Here is a 27,880-nt window from a genome sequence, read left to right as displayed (position 1 = left end):
TGTCACACAGACATAAATCATTTGGTTAGTAGATTGAAGGAGCCAATTGGAAGATTGCACAACAAATTCACAGGTGGTCTTTCACAGGTGGTCTGTTATTAATCTTCCTAGCAGTAGTGGCAAGTTAGTAAAGATACCACAAATCAGATAGGGGGGGGGGGAGAAGGTGGCACCTTACACCAGCTTTTCGTCATTTCCGCTTAAGCTAGTGGCATTACCAGATTTTCTGAATCTAGGGAATGGATTCAGAAGTGGGAAAATGAGTTGGAAACAAGGCAACATAGGCCTGTTTTATTTTCCTTTGCAGAGAAGAGGCTACCCCCTCCTTGGTAGTTATGTCACTTGTAAGGAGCTTCAATGGTAGATTGCCCTTCAGAGGTGCCCCTTTTCTATTTTGACATGTAAGTATGCCCAAATAATTGAGGCCGGTATGAAGTGATTGAAAATTGGCTCTTTATAATTTGAACTGGTTTGTATTGTTTACAGGTGTCATTGTGGCCAGTGTGCTGTGATGCCTACAGCAAGGGAGTGTAGATGCTGCAGCGAAATAGATAAAGTAAGGACTCTGATGGATGAAGAAAGTGCTGCATGCATCACCTTACACCCAAGTTTTGAAGCTGTGTGCCTGAACCCATCAGTGCTACAGACATCCTACTACGTGCACCGTCAACAGTATGGTGGACGTGCACAGGAAAACAGCATCCAAGAGTAAGTATAGAATACATTATATTTGTAGTATACCTTTATTCATTGCTCTGACCTGCTGTTGAAAGATGTAACAATACAAAGGGTGTATTCATAGTTTTGTTTCGTTGTTAAAGGAATTACATTAAGATATAGATTTGATCAAGAAAATTTGTGCACCATGTTCAAAACCTGCTTCTGATTAGGTCATTTTGTCCAAAAACTGGTGTAATGTCCTTGAGGTTAACCCTTATCATGCTGACTGACATAGCAGTCATTTACACTGAGCCATGGAACCAAATGCCACACAAAATATGTCCACCATGCTTGTGCATGATCCATTTACAAATTTGAGTCCCCGAGATACAATGATCAGTTTGTATAAATGGCATAGCTTGGCTAACTTTAGGGGAGCCAGATTTAGGGGCCAAGCAAATTCTGGAAATCATATAGAGATTTATTTTAAAATTGACGTCCCCAGATGGCTACCAAGCTTTTGTGTGTCTTCATCTTTCATAGCTGGTTTTCATGATTATTTTACAGGAAATACAGACACACAGCATACAGACACATATGTATGAGCTGGCAGTTTTTAGGGAAGCAGGTTTGTGTTGTTCTCCCATCCTATGCAGTTAGGAGGATTAGAGAAGCTTTACCATCTGAACAGTATGAAGGGTTTAAATTACCAAGACTGTGAGAATGTGGACTGTCTATGCCAAGTCATAGTATCATTTCTGCAAAGTTTTATAGAAACAGGGTTCAGTGCTGTCTGTTTTGTGGCTGAATGGTGAACATTTTGGAATTCCAGTATACACTTTTCTGGTTCATGGTATTAACTACAATCTTGGATGAAATTTTACATTTTCAAGTTTGGGAAGTACATAACAGTAATAAATTAAAAAAACTCAAGTTAAGTTTTTGTATGTATACTCTCTTGTAAGCAAAACTGTCACTTCTAGTAGCCTGCCAACAAATTCTGGATGATTGAAATCTCAAATATACTAGGTTAAAATAGAAGAACAGTTTGAATAAAGTAGCCTAAACCACTATGTCAATGGGATCTGGAGAGCTTAGGCTTTCATTTTAATAAAAGTGTAATGAAAATCAATCTGAAATTGTTCATTAATCCATGGAATATCAAAGTTACTTGATAATAAAATCACATTTTACCCATGCGGGGAACAAACAGCAAATTTCTGTCAATTCATTACATGAAAAATTGGCAACATGTTTGAAACACCAAATTTGCATACAAATACAAAGTCAGCATGAAATTGATATTTAGCTCTCTAAAGAGGAATACTTGTCATTGGAACTTTTGTTTAAATATAATGTTATCATTTAGTTATTTACAATGGAAACCAGATGTAAGTGAAACTTTGACTTTAGCAACTTTCCTAAAGGCTGGTAGTGACCTGTTAATTAACACTGCTCTGCAGCTGTGCCATACACCATGTGAACAGACATGGTGGTGACTCTTTTCTGACAGGAACAGGACACTCCTCTCCCAGAGTTCCACTTCTGCAGAAGTTTTGCAAGCAGTCAAACAGTTCCCATACGTAATCTGTAGAATAGTAAAGATATGAAGAATAATATAATAATAGTTCATGAAAACATACCATTTAGATAGAGACATTCTAATCACTCCATTTCGGTCAATAGTCATGGCACAATGCACAGTTGTCAGTGGAGTCTTTGGATGACCAGCTAAGGCAACAGCTGATACACCTCGATTGGTGTGGATACATGGGTTATGATTTACCTGACAACTTGTGCCTGAACAATTCCAATATATTTTTTACTGATTACAACAATAACCCTACACCTGTTTGTGCACCTAATATTATGAATTATGTAATCTTCAGCAGGATGTGTGGTCATTGTCTCAGTAGCTTAACCACTGTTTATATAGTAAAGTAAACATGTGGACAGAGTAACATCCTGTCCCATGCCCTTGTAATCCATAGTAAAAGAGTGTATAAGATGCAACTTTCACCATTTGTATTCAGTAGCAGATATCCAGCCAAGTGAAGATATAATATACTCTGTTAAATCCAACTACTTGTTTGTGCCTTTATTTCTTGTTCACATACCGCTGTGACAACTGTACCAGATACAGTATGTATATGCTAATTGAAGTAAAGACTGATGGCACCACACATTCCAGACTGCCTCACAGTGTTGGTGTCAAAATTAATAATGATCCTCTTTCCAGAAAGTGATAGCACCAATTGATTTTCCAGATTAATCTACTATCAATCTTGAAAATTACCTTGAAGCGTCATCTTTGTCATGTTCAGATTCATCAGATGAGTGAACTAATGGAGTGTAGTCCAGACTACCTGGCGGTTTTTCGGTGTATCACGATGAGGATGCCACAGCAGCAGACAGACCATCATTGCCACTGTGAGATGGCCCTGGTTGCTTTGATGGTGTTCTTGTCTCTGTTGGTCCAGTCAGCAATTTCAATGGTGGTAGTGGGACCAGTGAACACTGGACTTCTACATGTGTTACATTCACTGAAAATTAAAATAAACGCTTATTATACCACACACATACAGTAGGCTGCTCTTGGACAGGGGTCAGCTGCATAGATGGTTCACTTATCTTTGCTCAAGGAGAGCATATCCTCCTACTTTATGTGGCTGCAAAAATATGGGCCACTCACAACATGAGCATTGCAAATGACTTCAGCTTGGTTTCATATAGTATAACTACAATGTAATCTCCCTTCTCTCAGTAACTATAGATGTAGCCTATATATTTTCCTGTGAAGCCATCAGGTATAGCCTCCTCAACCACTCTCGTCAGGCAGGCGGATATGATGGATAAAATACAATGTATGTTATCCCCTAGTCAGCCTGCCCCGATGTGCAGTTTTAATTGCTATTTTGCTTTCAGCGAGGACTGTTTCTAAAATTTTGGCCCCTGTACTCACTTCTGCTATAGAATACTCTATAGATGTATGGGCCTAACTAACTGAACGAAAATATATGAATTAGCCTACTGTAAGTCAGTAATAATACTAAGTTAGTCTTTGTAGTAGGCCTAGGCCAGAAAATACACTTACTCTTTTCCGATCCAGCTTCGCAACTACTGGTGTACTTGTTTCTATATCTTCTCGAGATTTGAAGATACTTTCTCCAAATAGAGAAGGAACGGCATTGTCTTGTAGACGGCGAGCTGTTGGTGTTCCAAGTCCAAGTTGCGCGGATAGGCGTTAGGAAACGAAACTTTAACTAGTGAAGTGCGCACTGCACACATAAGATTCGCTCGAAGGTCCAAGCCAATCTTTACTTAGGCAGCTAGGCTGGCTGAGTGCACTGGTACTAAGCTATCGCTGTATACAGTGTTTGAAGAGCACGAAACTTTCTTGTACTGTTGTGCACCCATTCTCATATGATATTTTGTTTACTGTCCGTGACGTATTGTTTACGGCTTTGATCTTGGTTTAGCATATTAGGCCTTTCTAGTTTTGGTAACATTGGCGGTTCCCCCCGTGACGTCATTATCTTACGGGATCCAGGCGCGTAGCCAGGAATTTGCCAAGGGAGGGGCGAAACTGTAGATTCTGCATTGCAAACTATCTAAGCGTAGCGCCACCATGGTTGGCGCGAAGCGTACAAGAAAATTTTGGCTGTAAATGCCTCCCAGATCGCCGGAAATGGCACTTCCCATGCCTTGTTAGTTGCATCTTAGCATTTTCTCTTTTGAAAATACTAGCGATATCATAAAAACCTTAAAAAATTTTGTAAAAAATATGCTCAAGGGGGGGCGGCTGCCCCCTTCGCCCCCCCCTTGGCTACGCGCCTGACGGGATTAGCTTGGTTATTAACTTAATTAAAACAGCAAAGAAACATCGTGGAACTCCAAATTTGGAGTATAGGATTTTGATATGTAGCTTCTCAATTTGTGCAAGTTTGAAGGAAATCTGTTACGTGTCACTTGACCTTTAACTCCATGTAAAGTTTCTTGGAAACGTGCCCAAAAATGTTAACAAACAGGTGTTAGACAGGGGATGAGCTCACAGTTGTTTGGCAAGTACCTGGGAAAATTCGCAGCACATGTAGCCTAACGAAGTATTTAAGTAGGGTTAAACACTGCAGTTGTAAACCCATGTACGTATATTCGTTGTAAGGCAGTCTAGAAACTAGTGTTTGCACGGGTTATCCGGGTACCCGCCCGACCTAATACTACCCGGTTCCTAATTTATTACCCGAATCCTACGCAAAGTGTGATTTAAAACATTTTTTTTGCAAATCTACGGTTAGGCAGATTTCCAATTGACTTAGTGTGGTGTTAGGCTAAAATGTGTGGTCGAAGATAACAGCAATAACGAAGGTAACCCGCCCGACGCGATATATATATATATTTTATGGTCTGATCCAATAGACGTGTAGAGCAAGCATAAGCAGCGGCGGCTTTGCGATGTTAACAACATTACTACTAATTAGTAGTAATGTTAATTATATTAAGTAATTAACAAGTTTATGACAGAAAAAAAAAGCAAATAGAAATTATTGAGGAAGGTTTTATACCTAACCTTACACATACGTTTTTGAACATGAAAACATTGTCAGTAGAGAATATAATTCATTTATTATAGCATTTAATATGTAATTTCTTGAAAATAGTGATACACGAGGGGTTAACAATTTTTTTCCCGGGTACCCGGATACCCGACGGGTAACGGCTCTCGGGTACCCGGTTCCCGATTTTTGGACCCGTGTAAACACTACTAGAAACGGGGCTTTGCGGAACGTTGTTTGTTTCATAATATCAGAAGTTTTGTAAGTTAAACTTTTTAAAGATTGTAAGACATTTTAATTCTCTTTTCATTAGATAATATTGCTACTCCAACTTGTCATTTTAAAATTTTCATCAGTTTTGTGACAATTTAAATTCCAAAAGTTGTCATAATTTTGCATCTTCAACTGCTAATTTTTTATCCCCTGACACGCACAATTACCAAATTTTCTGGGGGCCTTCCCCCCCTGAACCCCCACAAGGGGTTTCACCCCTTGACCCCTACGGGTGCTCGGCGTTCGCTGCGCGAACACCAGCGGGATATCGGCAGTTGTTATTAGTGTGTTCGCGGGAAATTGAACAAGGATTTCCAACACTGTAACTACCTGTTACCCACAAGGTGATATTTTTCCCTACATACGCGATGGTATACGGAACGTGTAACTGTATACTTTACAAGTGCAGTTGGCTACGGAATATGTACATATGTACTGTACATAACTGCAACTCACGTTTAAAGAGTTTCTTTTGTATTTCTGGGCAAGTTTTTACGCCCGGGAAACAAATAAAGTTAAAATTGTTGCCTGACTAGTGACAGGCAAGTAAATTTAGATGAATTTGTCAAAGTTTGTTGTTAGCTATCACTTTTAACACTATCCATACGGAATAGTGAACCCAAGCAATTATGTGTTCCGTTCATGATTTCACTATCTCGGGATAGCGGAATAGCGTAAATTTTGACCCCTGCTGCTGCCCTTCCATCACCTCACTGTCCATCGGTCCGTCTAATTAACTGTCTAATAATTTGTTCATCATTCCAATGAACTTGTCTGTATGTCTGTTTATTTTGCTTAATTTCCTTGTTAGCACTGCAATATAGCATTATCAAAGTTCCTTTAATATACTTCAGCTCTCATGGGTTGAAAGTCAACTTTCAAAAACTTGTTTTGCTTTCATACTATATTGGCAAGCTTAATGCATTCTTTGAATTCTTTGTAAACAGGTGTTTGGGTTTCTAATGGCAATGCTGTCAATGCTCTGAAACACATGAACCCAGTAGGTCTTCCCGATATGGTCAGGAAGTATGGTATACTGCTTGGTCAAGACGCTGCAGGCCACTCATCTATGTTGAGGAGAATATTACCTTAAATACAGGTAACTTACAGCATGATACACTACTGTTGACATGTGTGTGTTTCAAGAGAATATTACCTTAGATACAGAGGTAACTTACAGCATGCTGCACCACTTAAGACATGTATGTTTCAAGATAACATTAACTTAGGTACAGAGGTAACCTACAGCATGATACGCCACTGTTGACATGTGTGTGTTTGAAGAGGATAATTCCTTTGATACAGAGGTAACTTACAGCATGATACACTACTGTTGACGTGTGTTTGAAGTAGGGCTGAACGGTTAGCCGGTAAACCGACCGAACGGCCGGATAAACGTCCGCCGTACATCGTATAAGTTTAACCGTTTTTGTAATGCCAATTACGCAGTCGCAACAGCGCGTCTTCACATCACTTTATTCCTGAAATAGACCGCAACATTTGCTTGCCGAAAATCACGTAACAATTGCAAACTTTATCACGCATCCATACAAAAGATTTTTAAGATTGGTGGTACGATTGAAGGGATTACCAAGCGGTATGCGACCCGTGAAGCGCCTATTGTTACCCCGTTCGACAACGTGACGAGTCTGCATCTAATCCTTTCAAATGTATATTGTATTTAAGCAGTAAATGTTTTCTTTATTATGATGTAATTTCAGTTCAGTGTTCCCTCTAAGGTGCGGGATTCCATTCAACAGACTCAGTAATCCCACAAAGAAAACATTTGTCTGCTGGAAATCCCCGCATCGTTTTTGCATTCGCGATAAGTTTATACTCAATGCACAACGTATACACTTGACTGTAAAAAAACTCTGAAAATCAGTAGAGAAATAACCAATTGTGTACGAAAAGTAAGTTGGTACACCTTTCAAATTTTACGAAAGATCGAGCAAAAACTTTCCAAAAATTCACGCGAAACTGGCATATCGTGCTAAATGCAACTAATGTCATGTAAACAAGGCTCTAGTACACCCAATTATGAATAAAACGTAAGAACACATCTGGTGTTAAGCGGCGAAAAAGTATTTTCTAGAATTTCCAAAATTACGGAGAAAATAATATCCTACCATAGTTTAGTGTATAGCAAATAGCCTAACCACCTCGGCGGTTACGGATCTCACGTAACTACAAAACCACAACTAGCCTTGTATATTGCGAAGTTTACGTTTTCTACAAGAACATGGAAACAATATTAAGCATTTATAATCATGCCAAGTGGCCTTAAACATGTGATTACAAGGTATACTTTCATGTATCATGTGGAATAGATTGTCTTGTTCATGCGGAGGAGTCAGTTGCCTGTTTTACTTAGGCTACCTAGCTGTTACAGGGCCCATATTTTACCTACTTTTCTTAAACGTCTAAGATAATAATTCTCATAACTTAACTGAACCTTTACTGACTGACCTTATTCATTCTAGACCATGAAACATTCCTTGGCAACATGCCAAAAAATTGTTAACAACAGGTGTTAGACAGGGGATGAGCTCACAGTTGTTTGGCAAGGTACCTTGGAAAATGTGGCCTACTGTAGTTGTAGTATAGTGCAAGCTATTGTTAGGCAGACTAGGAATGGGGCTTTGCCGAACGTTGTTTCATAAAATCGCATGTTTTTAAGTTAAACTTTTTAATGATTGTAAGACAGATCTCTTTTCATTTAATAACAAAATATGGCTACTCTTATTTGTCATTTCAAAATTTACATCATTTCGAACAATTTAAATTAAAAAAGTTGTCAGTATTTTGCATCCACAGCTGCGAATATTTTATCGCCAGACGCGCCAAATTTTCCGGGCGTTAACCCCTGGACCCCCAAAGGGGTTCCACCACATAACCCCACCGGGGGACTGCCCCACGCCATTTTCTACGCGTGCTAATTGTGTTCGCTGCGCGAACTTCGGCGGGAAATCGACAGGGTGTTCGCAGGAAATTTGACAATGTTTTCCACACTTCCCTCCTACCCTCTGCCTACCCCGCCACAATGCACAAATTCAACATATCTGTGACCCATTGTTGCACTTGTAATTGTGTAGGCCTAGCCCTACTACCGTACACTTCTGTAGTAATCGCTTCCTAACAACCGACTTTCCTAACCCTGGCCTAGCTGGTGAAAGCCTTGTAGTCTAACACTCCGTATGATCGCGAACTTCAATACACAATGCCAATATTAAGTAGGCCTAGTAATATTAGGCTTATAACTGCCATACAATGCCTGCGCTATTACAGTTGGGGCTACGCAATTAACGAAGAAATATTTGCTTCAAATATCTCTAACAGTTACCGATGAACTGAAAGAGAAACAAAAATCTGTTTAAAACTTCATGCAAACGCGCGATTCGTCTTTTTCAATGCAACGATCGTCAAAACTGAGCAAATACAACCAAATTCTTGACATACGCGTTACGAAAAAACGATACTTGAAGCGCTATTTTGAGAATGTACTTCCGCATCAAAAGTGGTGGCGCTCTTTCGGAATTATAATCTGAGCTATATAACTCTGATTTTCGGCTCTTATTTTGAGGCAACAACATGGGTTACGTTTAAACGTTAACCGTTCGGTTAATAGAAACGGTTAACCGGTTAGTGAATTAACCGGAATGACACAGCCCTAGTTTGAAGTGAATATTACCTTATATACAGAGGTAACTTACAGCATGATGCACCACTTTAGACATGTATGTTTCAAGATAACATTACCTTAGGTACAGAGGTAACTTACAGCATGATACGCCACTTGACATGTGTGTGTTAGAAAAGGATAATTCCTTTGATACAGAGGTAACTTAGAGCATGATACACCACTGTTGACATGTGTGTGTGTTTGAAGTGAATATTACCTTAGATACAGAGGTAACTTACAGCATGATACACTACTGTTGACATGTTTGTTTCAAGATAATATTACCTTAGGTACAGAGGTAACTTACAGCATGATACACCACTGTTGACATGTGTGTGTGTTTGAAATAAATATTACCTTAGATACAGAGGTAACTTACAGCATGATACACTACTGTTGACATGTTTGTTTCAAGATAATATTACCTTAGGTACAGAGGTAACTTACAGCATGATACACCACTGTTGACATGTGTGTGTGTTTGAAGTAAATATTACCTTAGATACAGAGGTAACTTACAGCATGATACACAACTGTTGACATGTTTGTTTCAAGATAATATTACCTTAGGTACAGAGGTAACTTACAGCATGATACACCACTGTTGACATGTGTGTGTTTGAAAAGGATAATTCCTTGGATACAGAGGTAACTTAGAGCATGATACACTACTGTTGACTTGTGTGTGTGTTTGAAGTGAATATTACCTTAGATACAGAGGTAACTTACAGCATGATACACTACTGTTGACATTTTTGTTTCAAGATAATATTACCTTAGGTACAGAGGTAACTTACAGCATGATACGCCACTGTTGACATGTGCGTGTTTGAAGAGGATAATTCCTTTGATACAGAGGTAACTTAGAGCATGATACACTACTGTTGACGTGTGTGTGTTTGAAGAGAATGTTACCTTAGATACAGAGGTAACTTACAGCATGATACACCACTGTTGACATGTTTGTTTGAAGAGAATGTTACCTTAGATACAGAGGTAACTTACAGCATGATACACCACTGTTGACATGTGTGTGTTTGAAAAGGATAATTCCTTGGATACAGAGGTAACTTAGAGCATGATACACTACTGTTGACATGTGTGTGTGTTTGAAGTGAATATTACCTTAGATACAGAGGTAACTTATATCATGATACACCACTGTGTGCGTGTGTGACGCCTCGCTTGTAACACAATATGTCAAGAATGGAAACTTGGAGCAATCTCATATTTGGGAAGTAGGTGTACCACATTGAGGAGAAGACGTATTGCTTTTACAGGACATAAACTGTCATTTGGGTCACACTGTGTAAAATGGTTCGATAGCTGCAAGTGCATTATGTACAGGAAGTTTTCATGTGCGTAGATTGTTCATAAACTTAACGGAACATTTAAACAAACAGCGAAAGCATCATTTAAAATCTAAAATAACAATTTATTACAGGAAATGGCTTAAGCTTACGAATTGAGTAATGCGTTTAAAGTCCTTCGTAAATATGTTGGGTTCATATATTATTCTCAACCAATTAAAAAAGTGATTTAACAACGATATCAGCATGTCTTGGTTGTGCGCAGGCACCCTCCACACGGTAGAGTAAAGTACAAGCCGCACCGGTATAGACTACAAACTAAGGTTGGGCGATATATCGAAAATTATTATTATCGCGATAAATTTTTTTCAAGACGATATTTTTTGAGGATTGAACAAAGATGATAATTTCTTGTGAAAGAAATTTAAAATAAATGTGGAGGAAAAAATGCTATTATCCTTTCTCTGTTTTGTGTGTGAATGTTATTTTAGCATTCCATGGTTAAGAAGGTTGAAAAGAAATCAAGTTTATCAACTTCATTTACTGACTTTTGAACTTCGTAAAAAACCCGTCCTTTACAACATGTTCGCTACCTGCACATATACACAATGAGAACGATGTTAGTGACCCACTCTGTATAAACCCCACAGTACTACGCGATAATATTTTTGTACGTTCAAGACACAGAGCTGTATTATTACTCTGTTCTGACAGTATTCAACAAGACTGCGGAGCGTATTTGACCTTGTGGTTGGTCCGTATTAAAAGTCTTTACGTCACTACCAGGGAGTTGTTATGGAACAACCCCCTGGTATTATATGCACTGAACAGCTGTACTATATGGTGGGGGGAGAAGTCTCTCCCACTCTAGTACACCCATCTATGAATAAACCGTTAGACCACATCTGGTGTCATGCGGCGGGGGGAGGGGGGTATTTTTCTAGAATTTCCAAAAAAAGGGAACAAATTTTATCCTACCATAGTTAAGTGTATAGCAAATAGCCTAACCACTTCGTCGGTTACGGATCTCGCGTAACAACAAAAACAAACAAAAACTAATTGTATTTTGCAAAATTGACGTTTTCTACAAGAACATGGAAATAATATTTAGCATTTAGTTAATCATGCCAAGTGGCCTAAAAAATGGTATTACCATCCAAAAGGGGAGGGGGACACCCCCTCCCCTTAAGCCCTCCCCCAGGCCGGCCATCAGTCTCCAGCCCCCCCACTCAAAAGTACTTTCCTACGCCACTGGTTACGGGATATTTACCTACTTTTCTTGAACGTCTTAGATAATATTTCACATAACTTTACCGACCCTTTACTGACTGACCTTGTTAATTCTAGAGTGTAGAGTAGTTATAGCTCCATGATACGTTTCTTGGAAACGTGCCAAGAAATGTTAACAAACAGGTGTTAGACAGGGCATGTGCTCAGTTGTTTGGTAAGGTACCTGGGAAAATTCGCAGCACATGAAGCCTACCGGTTAAACACTGCGGTTGTAAACTGATGTACGTATAGTGCAGACTATTCATTGTTAGGCAGTTTTAAACTGCCTAACAATGAATAGAAACAGGGCTTTGCCGAATGTTGTTTGTTTCATAATATCGAAAGTTTTGTAAGTTAAACTTTTTAAAAATTGTCAGACAGATTAAATCTCTTTTCATATTATCACATAATATAGCTACTCTCACTTGTCATTTTAAAATTTTCATCAGTTTTGTGACAATTTACATTCAAAAAGTTGTCAGTATTTTGACTATGAATTTTTTATCGCTAGACACGCAAAAATAATAAAATTTTCCATTGTTATTTATTTATATATTTTCAAGGGGACAGTTCATAACAAACTCAGATGTTCTCTTTGAATGTCCCCTCCATATATCTCTCTTTTTCCATCCACTCAAAGCTCGAAATTTACGCTAATTCTGTTAGAGGAAAAATTATCATAATTATTGAAATATCGCAATCATTTTTTAACAATTAATCGTGACGTTAAAAAGCAAATATCGCCCAACCCTACTACAAACAACTAAAAAAGAATGGTGTTAATTCTGATGAGCTCCATGTTGAACATGGAGTTCCCCAGGGGTCCTGTCTAAGTCCTTTGTTATTTACTCTATATACAGCCTTGCTATTTAAAGTCATTTCTACCTATTTTGACATAGGATTTGCATATGCTAATGATACTCAGTTGGTTTATAGCTTCAAACCTTGTAAAACAATACCACTGAGGCTGATGCCTTCAGCCTTATGGAGAACTGTATCTCTGACATTAGTGATTGGATGGTAGCACATAAATTAAAACTTAATGACTCCAAAACTGAATTGATCATTTTTGGTACCCCTGTCCAACTTATGAAAATTGAAAACAGTTCAATTAATGGAGGCGATACTTCTATAGCTTCTTCCATCCAGGTTTGTAACCTTGGCGTCATATTCGACACACATATGAAAATGGAACAACATGTTACCAATATTTGCAAAATTGGCTACTATTATATTTTCATTCTTAAGAAAATTAGAAAGCACATGTCATCCAAATCTATGAGTATTCTGGTACTTGCGTTTATACACAGTCGTCTAGATTATTGCAATAGTTTATGGTATTTCATGTAATTTAGTTCATAAACTCCAGCATTTGCAAAACAGTGCTGCCAGAGTTTGGCACCCCCTCTCGCAGTATATTGCGTTCCTTGCACTGGTTACCTGTCGAGTATAGGATAAAATTTAAATATTACTGTTTACAAATGCATACATGGCTTGGCTCCTTCTTATCTAGCCAAGCTTATTCCTTTTCTGTCAACACTCGTTATCAACTAAGATCTGGCAATAACATGTCTCTCATTGTACCTAGAACTAGGCTGAAAACCTATGGTGACGTGCATTCTTGTCAGCTGGTCCTGTCTTGTGGAATGATTTACCTGTGTCTGTCAGGATGTCTCCTTCTCTCTCTCAGTTTAAGTCACAACTTAAGACTTATTATTTCAATCTTGCTGTTTCATAATTATTGTACAGCGACATCGAATATACTCTGTAGATTATGGGGCTTTATAAGTTTATCTTTTATTATTATTATAAACATTGTTCATACCAATCTGAGTAGGGTACAATTGGGTTCTTTACACAAAAATGTGAAGGTAATCTTTTCGTGTCAGAATACTAATACACTTAAGGTGGCCAAACAGCTCCTGAATTATTTCTTAAGGCATTTGCTACATGCTATCAGTCATAATTTGCAAACTATACAACAATTAAGGAATTTTGAGACAAGTTTGCTGTTATTGCTGATAGTTTCTTGGCAAAGATTTTCACTCAACCCAGTTGCAAGTGTAAGTTAGATGCTCTTTCAACCCTTAGATTTTCATTAAGTAATTGATCCTTTTGATTTAGGTAATGTAATGGAGTAATGGCGTCATTTTCTACACCAATCTGCAGCTAAAATACAATATAAATAATTGGGAAAATGTAATTTGCACTAATCGAGTAGCGGTTCAAAGTAGCAGTGAGGTAATGTACAGTCTTAGGACTCGCCGCACCTAGCTACTGTATAGTATATACCTAGTACTAGAGGAGACCTATGTAACAGAAACCAAACTGTCTTCTTAGGTATTTTTTGCAGATATTTTATGTTTAATTGTTTGAGGAACTACAGTAGGCATAGCTGCATATTTATGATTCTACGGCATGTTTTACTTTGTACATCACTTACTTTTGGTGGCAAAAAGTTTAAATTTCATACTGCACAGAAACATATTTTTCCAACGTAGCACAAATTATCTGCCTAAGTGACTAACCTTTGTTTATAGAAAGTATTGATGTTGTAGATCTGCACTGTGGAGACTTGAACAATGGTCAAAGTGGCGAGTGAATCTTGTGTTTTGGCGAGTAGCTTGTTAGTCACCGTCGCCAAATAGCGAGTTCTTTCAAAATAAGTTTTGAGGCCTGACAGCCATTAAAACATGATTTCTGATGATAGAAATCATGGATACTTTCCATACATTATATATGAAATTGTCATAAAGAGTACAGGAATCCTGTTGCTTATGATGACAAATATCATTTGAGGTCACTAGAGATCAAACTCTGAAAACCCTTTTACATGATAGCTAACGATGGGATTCGTAGATACTTCTCACACTTGGTGTGTGGATGCATCATACTGAGAAATAGACCCTAATGTTTTCGTTCGAGGTGTGTATTGACACGTTCAGTAGACAGACCTGGTTGTATCATGCCACAGTGCAATTGAACATCAAAATAGTGGTTTGGGTCATTTTAGGAGTGTTAGCTCAGTGGTTAACGCTGTTGCCTTTCAATCATAAGGTCCCGAGTTCAAGTCACTCCAAGATTAATGTATGTAGTCCAGTTACAGAGTTGTTGACAATTCATAATCATGGACGTTAAATATGAATCTAAGAAACTGACTTCCGTCAGCTTGGGGCTTTGATAAGCCAATGATTGCCTCTTTGCGAGTTCCTGCTTGCAGGAGTATCTTAAATGCATACATATCTATACATACATATTGTAACAGCTATTTCTGGTTAACAAGCAGAAGTCTAGTGCAATGAAGTCATCGAAACCTCAGTACACTTTGCATTCTAGTTTCTTTGGTATCATGATCCTGCCCTATTTAGATATCACAAAAAGTAAAATGTAATGTTACTACAGCTGCTGGTATGTACAGTGTTGCACGTATTCTTATTCAATGAGCGCCCTCTATTTAAAGTTGCCTGGAAATGCAGTAGCGAATTCCAACTTCTAAAACATCCACATTCTTCAGTCTCATATTTTTCTTGAAGATGGCTTTGGAAGAACACTTTGTGATAAGGGGAACACACCACCAGCCTGTAACTGTGTTGGGCTACTATCCAGGCTCAACAAAGAGAAATACTAGTTGGTTTCGAAGGTTATAACTTTGTAGCCTGTGCTACTTGACCTGAGCAATGTCAAGGCCAACATTGATAACGTTACTGCCAATGCATTAGCCCTATGTTAGGCCTGTTGTATCCCAAGTTAGGCCTAGTATAGCATATAGTTATACCCTGCTCTATTCAAATATTATTTATACCTTAATGATACTATTACAGGTATTATGTAGCCTATTGATGTATTGTGTGAAGGTTACCGTAGCAGGCTTAGGCTTTCCAAATCTGTTAATAACAAACTGTGTCATGAGTACCCTGTTACTTGTTAGTGTGATTACACAACCTTTGTAATCTGTAACCTAGCCTACATTTTTGCATTGTTATGGTGAAATAATTCAGGTTTGTAGGTTTGGACATTAAGGTTGGGGGCTCACCATACACAAAGACCTGGTTCCTAAACTGCAACTGGTGCAAGCTGTAGCATATCAATTCCTTAGCGCCATTCCCTGTGCGGCACGCGAACTGAGTTCGACCGCCACAGTTTTAGGCCTATGACTTTACCATATAGACCATTTTCCTACAGCCATAACGCGAAAAGTTTATACCGAAAAAACTTAGTTCAAACGGCACTAAACAGAGAAATGTGTCGTCTCTCAAGTTCTGTTATTTTCTTAACAATACAGTTTAAAATTCCACCGGACTTGGATGATTTACGATGCAAGGTTAATAAATATCGAACTCAAAACCCTCATTGAAAACACACAGTAAATACTGAAGAAAATCACCATTTGATAGCCGTACTTTGTTTGCTTAACCATCCTCTTGAATATTCATTGACAAATTTAGTTCAAACGGTTTTGGAAAGGATTTTTTCTTAACTTTAAATTGATGTTAAATTCATTTTCATTGGTCACTATCTTCAATCGGACCAAGTACAATCCAATCGAATGTCTTCTAAGAAAAATACAAGTTTCGCTTTCTTCGGTGGGCACGCCGTTACGTAATATGTGTATCCTGTACTCTGCAATAGGGTACAGCCACGCAATGCACAGTGTTCACCTACAACGTCACAGCCGAGATTCGCTTTCAAAACGTCATATTTTATTGAACTTAATATTATTTCAAAGAAAATGACCGTAGAATATGCATCATTAAATGTTGAAGCAAGAAAGTACCAATTAATTTATCAAATGCAATCCTAATTATAGAAACATCGTTTAAGACCCCCCCGATGAATGGAATAGTCCAACCAACTTGCTCGCACAGAGCCACAGGATTTTCGGTCAAGGTGATGAGTCATACGCGTTGGTCAGTAAGAGGGCTATTTTGAAAGATGTTTAGTGTGCATTTTAGAAAGAAAGGAATTGATATGCCACGGCTGACAATTTATTACAAACTCTAACAAAATAACTCTTACAAAATGATAATATACATATGAATATCAGACACACGACAATATATGGCTTAATGAATTAACTTATAAATGGCTTAATAAACTCTTTAACCTATTTAAAACTATCCTAACTCGGGGAAAACCTTTACTCAAATATTCCAAAGGATATTCAGTGAAACTAACTTCAACAACGACAATGCACAGAGGAATAATATTAATACAACAAAGCACCCATATAATACTGCACAAAATGTATAATGAACATAATGAAATAATCTGCAAATGGAAATACAATACGTTTGCCAACAGGCGAGGACTTTTAGCATCTTCATAATGTTCAGGGCAACCTATGCCAGCTGCAACCATTATAGGATTTTCACCATACTGTTCCTAGACAGCAGGAATTTCACCTCCTGAACCGACAAACTCTCAAGAGTCTTGTCACTCTATAGCTGTCCAGAATGGCAAAGATTCAAGGACAATCTCTGAGACAATAACTTTTAAACAACAGTAACAAATAATGTTCAGAATACAAAATATGAATACGCTCTTTACACCACGAGCAGTACAATAATTAACTTTCAATAATCAGTACAATGCAATACACTTAACTGTCAATAACTTTTTGTAAACTAAAACCCAACTTAACCGGTACTGTAACACTACAGTATAAAAGTACGCAATACTAGCACCCACATGCTTAACGATACACAAGACACGCTACGAACCCGTAGGACCAAGGTCCAAAAGCACAACGTAACATGTACTTTATACAGTAAAGTACAGCCTAGCCAAACACTTAAAACTACAATTCAATTAATTAGTAACAATGGGGTATGTACAGCACTTAAAAACAATATTAATATCTTACTAAAATGTGTAGAGCTCGCTCGCAGAAAAGGATAACTCTCTACGCAGAACGCGGACATCGAAAACTCCATCTCTCGCCAGCTTGCTATATGTGGTAGGACCGCCATCTTGGAAAACCAGTGGCTTCGAGCCAGAAGCCGATAACCATTAAAACTGGAGGCATCCTGCCTCTAAGAAGGGGGACATCTCCTTACTGACCTTCAGACAGTCCAGATATGAGTAACTCTGGGTAACTAACTATCTAGAGTAATAAAAATTAACAAAATACGAAAGGGATAACAAGGCGAACCCCGGAGCTCTGCAGAGACACCTGTGGCCATTAACACGGCGCATACAGAACTGAACAAAAACATGTGCAAAAGCTATGTGCACAAACTAACGCTACAAACTTACTATTACGTAACACATATAAATATTCATAGGGTGCAAACAACAAAATTTCACTTCACTGCATAGTTTCTATATTTAATGGATGGTTGCAAATTTTAGACAGAATCTGTCACAAGTTGAAATACACATATTGAATATTTCATGTTGATATCCAGGTATCACAACATAGTCCTTCACTGTGTAATGTTGGAAAAGATAAATAGATTTCCAAACTTTGCTCAGAAAGATTTGAAATGCAAATTGTGAGAATCCAATGTTCACCTTATTTTGTAGTAATTGTATATTATCATTACAAATATTGTTTTCAGATGGTCACATCAAGTCTTGGGACTCAGAAACATAAAAGTTGGAACTAACAACTCACAAACATGAAGGATGGATGACAGACTTTTTGTTCTGGTAAGATTGTTCAGACTGTATGCACTCACTCAGGCATGTGACTTAAAGGCATTGATGACTCGCCTCAAACCGTGTGCCGCACTCTGAAAAAGTTAACTTTCCGATGCTTGCAAGTGAAGTTTTCTCCTTGTCTCTTCAAAATGCAGACAGTAATAAAACGAGATACCTAGTGTCTAATTACCAACGGTAGCAAGCTGTGTGTGTATTTTCTGGGATCGATGGTGGTGTCTAAGACTTCTGTTACACCTCATCAGAAACTAGGTCAGATAACTGACATGAGACATTTCTTTGTGCGCGAGTCTTCACACCCTTTAACTACATGTGGGAGAAATCACACACTAAAGTCCCATTGACTTTGTCGCACGTCGCTGGAAATCAGACTTGCTTGCAAAAATATAAGTAAGAATGTTTACCTAATCACAAAATACTGTAATACAGTAGAACTGCTGAGGAATCTGGCCAAACAACTAGGAGTATTTGGCGCCTTGATTCATCGTTTTGTGACATTTGTAAAATCTTGGGCGCATTTTCAAACTGAACAGTTATGAATTCTCAATAGTTCTCCAGCCAGACTAGCCTGTGATGGTTAAAATGAAATGTATAGGGTTATTTTCACCAGTTGTAGATTAATTAGCATAATATGCAAGGTGTTTAGAGCGCATCCAACAGTAAATGCCAAAACGTTTTGTTCTCGAGCGAGGCGTGCTAATTAAACAAAAGGTCTTACAAAGTATGAATGCTTGAAACACATGCCCCTAATTGCAAGCATTGCTTCCAGGTGGAATGGGCAAATGGAATTGGCCACAGAGTTTTGAAACATCACTTCACTCTGAGTATTTAGGCATAGTAGGCAGCGGTTTTAGGTGTTAGTAATGTACGTAGAACTCACAATGAACAAAGCCTAATGTTATTGTTTTGACTTTCCAGTTTTCACCTACGGTGAAAAGGCAAAGTGGTTCAAAATTATATTTACTTTGTTTTTATGTTTAGTCGAGACATTTAATCTTTCTTATCAATCGTTAAACATGGTAAGAGGAGGTTTTGTTAGATTCAAGAAGCGAAGTGAAAAATAATAATTATGTCGTCCCCCTAAGCTTATAGCAGGTATACTGTATGATGTTAACTGCCAAACCTGGATAGTATAACAGCAGGAGTACAAACTGGCGTGAGGGACTGGGGATACCGTTACATGGTAGATTAGTGCACCTTCCCCGGCTATGAATAGCGTTGAATGGAATGATCTACATTCTTCTCCGTTTTGGTTGTGGTGAATCAAAAGTGGGGGAAAATACAATCCTTTAAAATATGTAACGTAATAATCGGTTCTAAATGACCGATAGCGCAATGGATTTTGTCAATGCCAATTATTTACCGATTGTTTGATAATCGGCTCCATGCCGATTATCTAACCGATCATGGGTCGAACACTAGTAACGAGTAACTAAACACAACGAAACAGGTTTGTGCAATATTTTTGAACATCTGGCAACATCTGAACATGGCGTCAACAAGTTATGCAGCGAGCCCCTGAAAAGAAATTAGAATGTGTTAACCATGTTTCAAAGACAGGGTCAGCCAAAGTGACTGCATTTACTAATATCTCTAAAGATAAAGTCATTAGAGATGCGAAGGAATAGAAGGATTTATGTGAAGAACTAGGGCATTTTGCCAAGACCATTTAGACTGTCCATGCAGATCTCAACTTCGACACAACAACGTGCGGGTATCATCTGCTACATGAAGTTTACGGACGTATCCATAATCTCAAGGACTAAATCAAAACGTAGACAAGCAGTTGGTAAGTTGTTTGCCATATTAATGATTCTCAAAATATTCCATTGAAAATTAATGCTCTCTTTGACGGGAAAATGAGTTATTCGAGTTCCTACGTAATAGGAAACAGTCGTTCCCAACTAGCCTAGGCCTATGTTGTACAATATTGTTCACAGCTCTAGTCAAACGTAGACTAAAAATGTTAAGGGTAAGCAATAGCCTATGCTAAAACAAATACTGTTGGCTGCATGTTCATTCTGTGTATAATTTGTCACAGCAACAAATAGGGTTATTGTATTCGTCAACGTAAAAAAGTAAGCATTCCACAAAATCCTTGCATATATTGTGGTCGCAGTAAAAGGCTCAACTCTTTTCTCTTTTTGAGCAGTGTTTTCACAATTTCAGGGCCAAGACTTTAGTTTACTCTAGATCCTAGGCAATGGCTAGTAATAATAAATACAATAATAGTATCTCTTATAGACTGCTGTACATTGCACAGTCCAACTGTAGGGTCTGGGATGGTTGTATTACTAATACTAACTGTAAACAGCAAGATAAACACTTTTAGTGTGTAAGAGTAGTTAACCAAGTTAAAGCTGATTTTTGTAATTGGCCTGCGACTTAGATATGACCTATTCCTTTTGCACACATGTATAAATTTACAATGTCACCTTGTGTAACAAGCATCACCTATATTCTTCATCAAATTTAAAACTACATGAAAATAAGTTTGGGTTGAGTCAATCCAAGGCAATTAAGGTCAGTTAATGTGGGTGCTGGTAAAATTTTACAATGAATTTAAAGTTGTTTTATATTTGCTTGGTATGGTCTTTGAAATATGCTGTTGTTGTTGAATATGCCTTGTTTAAAGGTATTCTCTCAGCTAGGAACTTTTTAGAGGGCGGGCCAATTTGATAGGTTTTGATGGTTCACCGTTACTCCACTTTCTGATTTGGTCACGTGATACAGTATTTGTAATGTACTCCCACTGTACAGTATATATTCTGCGTATCATTGTATGTATTGTATAGCACAGTTTCATGCAGTGTTAACTGTATATTGCGGCCGCCACGCTGTGTACATTGTGATTGTGAATTAGTATCAAAACAATACCTGCAAAGAGCATAGTACTGCTAGTTACATTGATATCATCGTAAATTTTGGTTGGCCTGGCTGTCTTTAATTCGCGATCGATCCTCAGTTGATCACATATGTCGGACGGTCATAATGATATTCAGCATATCATAAGCATGTCTGAGGGTTCTGCGAAGGAACGGCCATATCCAGGCACTAAATGCTTTATGGTAGGTCCTGATGCCAAAAGCAATAAGCGAAGTGTACTTGAGCTGGTGCTACATGGACTGGGTCTCCAAAAATGATCTACTGGAATAAAGATTGGGGATCGACAAAATGACCAATGCTACCCTCGCAGAACATTTACTGGCAGATCATACAAGATGGTAGGCAGCAAATTTTGCTAACGTTACATATTTAGGCTACAGTATACTGTTTACCGGCAGAAGTGTTTGGTCTACTGTAGGCTTCCTTGTTATATTGTTCAAAAGACTGATGCTAGGCCTACTTAAGTGTAGCTAGGCCAACAAACTAAGGCAGTAATACTATAATATTAATAATACATTGAGAGGCATAGGCTAGGCTAGTATTACTGTAGTACAGGCTGCTGTACGTACTGTAGCCTAGCCTAGACCCAACCTTTTAATGAAGTTTGATTTATGCTTTTCTACTTATATCAGCCTAGTAAGCATTATTAGTATGGAAGTCTGCGATATCGTATGTGTTTGGTTCATAATTCGGTAGCCTAGGCATGAATTTGTAGGGAGATCACCCCTCAAGGAAAATAAAAAATTGAAACAATGCAACTTCTCATAGCAGAGCAATAGCAAAAGGAGCACAAGCCTAGCCTAGCTCCCAGCCCAGATGTATACAATGATACAGTACGCAGGGCCTACCTCAATTTCGTGGTTATTCCTGTTCAGGGCCATTCTCTGGAAAATGAAACTGGCATGACAAAACTTTAGTGTTCATCAGGACCAAATGTTATATTTTTTCTTTTAGAGGGATACCTCAAGTTTTCTATTTCATTTTTTTTTTCCATTAAAATTACAACCATAACATACTAATTTGCATAAATTTGCATTATAGTAAGTTTTAGCCAAAATTTGTAGTTTTTAACTGTGTATTTGTTTGTTCTACATGAGTATCTAGAAATAATATTTCAGTTATCAACATGGAGGCAGTTATACATGGGTTAATTTATATCATTCCTAAAGCAGAGGTTCCTGATCTTCAATTCTTCGTTAATAATGTGTGCTAATTAGCATAATTTTTCTGTCACACGTGTGACCGAGAATGGCCCTTGGGCATTTTTTATCAAGCGTCTGGGAATATTTATTTTGTTACTTTAAGTCAAGTCCTATTCCGACATGTGAGCAGGGATGTCGCTAGAGGGGGGGTGGGGTTTCTCACCCCCCAAACTTGGTAAAACTGACGATAGTTGGAAAATTGGAGTGGGACAGTCGGAAATTAATGACATTTACCTAGGCTTATTCATATGATTCTGAATAACCTAAAACTTACACAATTTTGGTCAAAATTGACCTGTAATCAGTCACATTTACCACGTTTTCCTTGCCACCCTATACTCCAACATACATAACTTCGAATGATTTTGAATACTCTAAAAACCAGTATGCAAATTGCATTGAGGTTTCGATGACTTCAATGCACTAGACTTCTGCTTGTTAGTATAACTAGAACTAGCTGTTACTATGGCATGATATTACAGGTCAGTCTACTGTACGTGGCTATACACACCTCCATCAAAAACAATAGGGTTCTTGTACTCAATGTTATGAATCCACACACCAAGTATTACAAAACCAAACCAAACCTTGATCTCTAATAACTTCGCACATTTAGGTTGCAGAGGAGTCAACTTATGGACAATTTAGATAGGAATATGGCCACAAAACTTCAAATGATCAACTTGAAAGAAGCTAATACAGGTCACTGGAGGTCAACCTGATGTCAAAGGTCACCCAAATGCAGGTCTACTATTGGATTACAATAGCGTAACTCCCAACCTTGATGGACGTTTGGTTCTCAAGTTATTGCAAAAATACTAGTTTTTGACCCCTAATTGACCTGTGTTGACCTTGGATCACATGACTGTTATGTTTGGGAACTATCCTTTACCCCATTCACAACTAGTCCACAATCATCAACCATGTCAGACCCTGTTAATAGTAGTTTCACAAGTTATTGCCAAAAAAAAACCCATTTTGACCCATAATTGACCTTTGGTGACCTTGGATCACATCACAGATATTTTGGAAACATGCCCCTACTTCATTCACAACTTGTCCCAATATATCAGCCATGTCAAACTTTGTGACTAGAAGTTGTTGCAAAACGTAGCATAATTTTGCAGTTTTTTTGCACATAATCAACCTTGGATGACCTAATGGTCTTTATCAAAATGTTCCCCTTGATGATGTGCACTCTGTCCTAAAATTCCAACCTTGATGGACATTTGGTTTTCAAGTTATTGCAAAAATACTACTTTTTGACCTCTAATTGACCTTTGTTGACCTTGGATCATATTACCGTTATGTTTGGAAGAGATCCCTTACCGCATTCACAACTAGTCCCAAAATATCAACCATGTTGGACCCTGTCAATGGTAGTTTCACAAGTAATTGAAAAAAATATATATATTTTGACCCATAAATGACCTTTGGTGACATTAGATCATAACAAGATTATTTAGGAAAATGTGCCCCTACTTCATTCACAACTTGTCCTAATATACCAGCCATGTCAGACTTAGTGACTAGAAGTTGTTGCAAAAATTAGCATAAGTTGGCAGGTTTTTACCCATAATCAACCTTGGATGACCTGATGGTTTTATCAAAAATGTTCCTCTTGATGATGTGCACTCTGTTCTCAAATTGTTTTTGCCTACAATGTACAAACATAATGTTATTGCTAAAAAGGTATCAAAACCAACCTTTGGCCCCTCTAGTCCAGGAGCCCAGAAGGTTTATTCAGCTGAAGAGGTACAAAAGGTTTGGTGGCCTGATTGCGTTGGTAGGTGACCAAGCTTCAATAAAATGTGTTGCTGCCAGGGCACACCCTGCATGGTAGGTGAGGGGGTCACAAAATAAGGGGGCAAAATATGCTTTTATTTAGCTGAAGAGGTACAAGCACACACGTTTCTGGGTTTTATACCCAGGAGGGTACCTTACGTCATGGTGGCAATGACAGCAATATCTGACTGCATGGGGCCCCAGACAGTAGCCCAAAAGGGGCCCGCCCATATGGTATTATTCAGCTGAAAAGGTACAAGGGTGAATTCTTTTGCATTTGAACTATTACACATTGGGGTGTACTAAAACACTAAGGACAGTAACTTTGTCCTGCATAGGGGCCCAAATAGTAGCCCTTAGAATGGGCCATGCGGTACAACCAGCTGTTGGCTAATTTATCTAGCTGAAAAGGTACATGAACAAAACTTGTTGGATACTGCTCCCAGCAAGACTAGCTGTAGCAACAGACATTGCTGCTACAGACATTGCTGTAGCAACAACAGCAATATCTGACTGCATGGGGCCCCAGACAGTAGACCAAAAGGGGCCCGCCCATATGGTATTATTCAGCTGAAAAGGTACAAGGGTAGATCCTTTTGGATTTGAACTATTACACATTGGGGTATACTAAAATACTAATGACAGTATCTTTGTCCTGCATAGGGGCCCAAACAGTAGCTCTAAAAATAGGCCCTGTTGCCTTATCAGTCTTCGACTGATTTAGTAGAAGGTACATAAATTCAACTTGTTGGAGACTGGCCCTAGCAATATTTGTTATATTATTATAGCAATAACAGCAATATTTGCCTGCATGGGGCTCCAGACAGTGGTCCCGAAAGGCCCGTTTGGTGTTATTCAGTCGAAGTAGTACAAGGGTGAATCTTTCAGCATTGATGCTGATACATTTAGGTTTACCCAAGTAGGTCTACCAATGACATCAACTTCGTTCTGCACTGCCATGGCGCCCAGACAATATAGCCCAACATGGTCCCGCCTTTCATGTTTATTGTCTCTTGCCACGATTGGACGAGCAGTGAGAGAAAACAGAAATAATATAATTACAAGAGGTTTATGATTTATTGGACCTGGTTAACATCGTTATTTTTCTTCTTCGTTAGAAATCCAGTGCAACGTACCTTATAAGTGGATTGCGAGGCAATTCAAAACTGTGAATGCCATACCTGAACGCTATGATAGGTGCACTTTTTGAAATGTAATACTTTGTGTAGCCAGAATTGTATCTTTCAGAATGACCTAAAACATTGTACTGGCCCTAATTAACTCAAAGTTGGTCTCCATCGTTGTAGCATTGAACTGATATACTTTGATTCAAACTGCCCAAACAGTAGCCCTTAGAATGGGCCATGCGGACCAACCAGCTGTTGGCTAATTTATCTAGCTGAAAAGGTACATAAACAAAACTTGTTGGATACTGCTCCCAGCAAGACTAATTACATTGCTGTAGCAACAACAGCAATATCTGACTGCATGGGGCCCCAGACAGTAGACCAAAAGGGCCCGCCCACATGGTATTATTCAGCTGAAAAGGTACAAGGATAGATCCTTATGCATTTGAACTATTACACATTCGGGTATACTAAAATACTAATGACAGTAACTTTGTCCTGCATATATGCCCAAACAGTAACCTTAAAGATAGGCCCTGCAGCCCAACCGGCTGTTAGCTTATTTCCCTACCTGAACAGGTACATAAACAAAACGTGTTGAATACCGCTTCGAGCAAGACTAATTCTATTGCTGCAGTAATGACAGCATATCTGCCTGCATGGGGCAAGATGGCGGATAATTAAATGATAAAATCATGGTGAGTACAAATTCTTCTGTTTCTCAAATACTCATTGGTTTAGCTATAAAATTCTAGTTAAGGGGGTACCTTCACAGAAAAATAATTACATTTGCTGGTTTCCACATTTCTATCAATTGCCATAAATAACTATATCCCATCCCTTTCAATTGACAAGCTTCCCTTTTCCCAAACAATATTATTTTATTCATATTTTGAGGATTTTCGGGTAGTATTTATAATTAGGGCAAAGCTGGATGCACTCAGGCTACGCCCTCGTGCATCGCTTGCATTATTATAAAAGTATCTGTGTTTAATCACGGTAGTCTAATTAACCCCCGATCGTGCATTATCCTATAGATAAACCCACGCTGAGTGTATGATTTTTGTCAATAAAAAGACAAAAAATACCCCAAAAAAATTGCAGATTTGATAAATGTGTTACTCCGTAGAATTAGTTTATTAACTACCAAAAGAACAATGCACATGTGCAAAAACAAAACAAAAAAAAGGCCCAAATGATCACAAATATTCAAAACAATTTTACGGCTATCAGTAAAAAAATGCATCAAACATGGGAATGGAAGCAATTAGTATAGATTAACATGAACACAAATATTAACATGGACAGTTAATCAACATTCTTTGTACTTCCATAGCAACCGCGCCTCTCGGAACACGATGTAGGGCCTAAGCCTACGTACGTATATCATATCCCACATATACGTACGTAAGTTCACATGTATGTCAACGAACGAGTGGACGGACAATCTAGTCCAGCATAGTGTAACTTTGTGTTGAATTATACGGTCAGTTTATTCATCATGAAATATATTAAATTAAACAGTTAAACTAGCTTAACGTTAGGCCTAGTTGAGAATTTTTTTGTCTAGATCGATTATTTTGTTTTGAGGAAAACATTCACTTGGCCTTAAAGCGCTTTCTATGTCGTAAATAATCATTATACTGTGACATACATCAACACAATAGAACAGGCAGAAAGGTAATATTCTCTATTGACAAGAACTTATGGATTTCATAGTTATTATGTAATAAAACCCATCTGTTTGCAGTGGTTAAAAACAAAACTTCCACCACACCCTGGAGCAACATTTCATCTGCTTGACATGTACAAAACCTGTAACCCAGAACCTATGAGGCTGTTGAACATTGATGTAGTTTTGATATTTGGCCTTTTCTTGGTTGACCCTAACATGTAACATTATTTGGCAAAAAAATTACTGCAAAATATTACACGCTAAGTCAAGTGCTGTATATTCCATGTTCTGCTGTGACAATGGACAATAATAATGTCAGCAGCTTACATTTCAGAAAATTCCACTGACTTACAGTACTTGTTACTTTTCTGTACATTCGTAACTTTTTTACCTATAGCTATGGGCATCTAGTAACACTCCTTCGTTATACTCCTGTGTGCTAAACTTTATGTTATCAAAATTATACAAGTATTAGTGAAATAGCATGCATGGGAGCAAGCAGGTGGCTGTACGTTTGATCTTATAAAGCAAATCAATGTTGCATAAGATATACAAAATGGTGTCAAATTGACTGTTTACGGTACATCATCCTAGTGTACATGTATTATGGATGTTACTATATGTTATCATTTTAACCAAAAATGTAAATATGTTTTTTCAGCAAGTGATGATGTTAACATGCCTTCATGTGATTATCACTGATAAATCATTACTATCAATGATTGAGCAGTTTGAATCAAAGTATATCAGTTCAATGCTACAACGATGGAGACCAACTTTGAGTTAATTAGGGCCAGT

The 27,880-nt window shown here is 38.1% G+C and overlaps 1 protein-coding gene and 2 long non-coding RNA genes across 4 annotated transcripts in view; 1 reads left to right on the top strand and 2 right to left on the bottom strand.

Moving 5' to 3' along the window:
• LOC139973734 (uncharacterized) overlaps window positions 1-27,880 on the bottom strand; it is a 245,354-nt gene that overhangs the window by 11,240 nt on the left and 206,234 nt on the right. The window lies entirely within an intron of this gene.
• LOC139973726 (kremen protein 1-like) overlaps window positions 1-27,880 on the top strand; it is a 169,385-nt gene that overhangs the window by 13,060 nt on the left and 128,445 nt on the right. The window contains exons 6-7 of one of the 2 annotated variants that reach the window (XM_071980576.1): window positions 6,434-6,585; window positions 18,308-18,398. In XM_071980576.1, the coding sequence (XP_071836677.1) occupies window positions 18,379-18,398 (20 nt within the window). In that variant the 5' untranslated portion in view covers window positions 6,434-6,585; window positions 18,308-18,378. Of the gene's footprint in view, window positions 1-6,433; window positions 6,586-18,307; window positions 18,399-18,702; window positions 18,798-27,880 lie in introns of those variants that run through there. The other variant, XM_071980575.1, reaches the window with a different exon arrangement.
• Window positions 739-6,400, bottom strand: LOC139973736 (uncharacterized). Its single transcript, XR_011795318.1, has 3 exons — window positions 3,755-6,400; window positions 2,957-3,203; window positions 739-2,248 (listed from the first exon to the last, which is right to left on the bottom strand). It is a non-coding gene; the product is annotated as an uncharacterized lncRNA (long non-coding RNA).

Source organism: Apostichopus japonicus, chromosome 9 (genome assembly GCF_037975245.1).
Source record: "Apostichopus japonicus isolate 1M-3 chromosome 9, ASM3797524v1, whole genome shotgun sequence".
Taxonomy (NCBI): Eukaryota; Metazoa; Echinodermata; class Holothuroidea; order Aspidochirotida; family Stichopodidae; genus Apostichopus; species Apostichopus japonicus.
The sequence above is the reverse complement of the archived record's forward strand: the minus strand, read 5'-3'. Positions and strand labels throughout refer to the sequence as shown.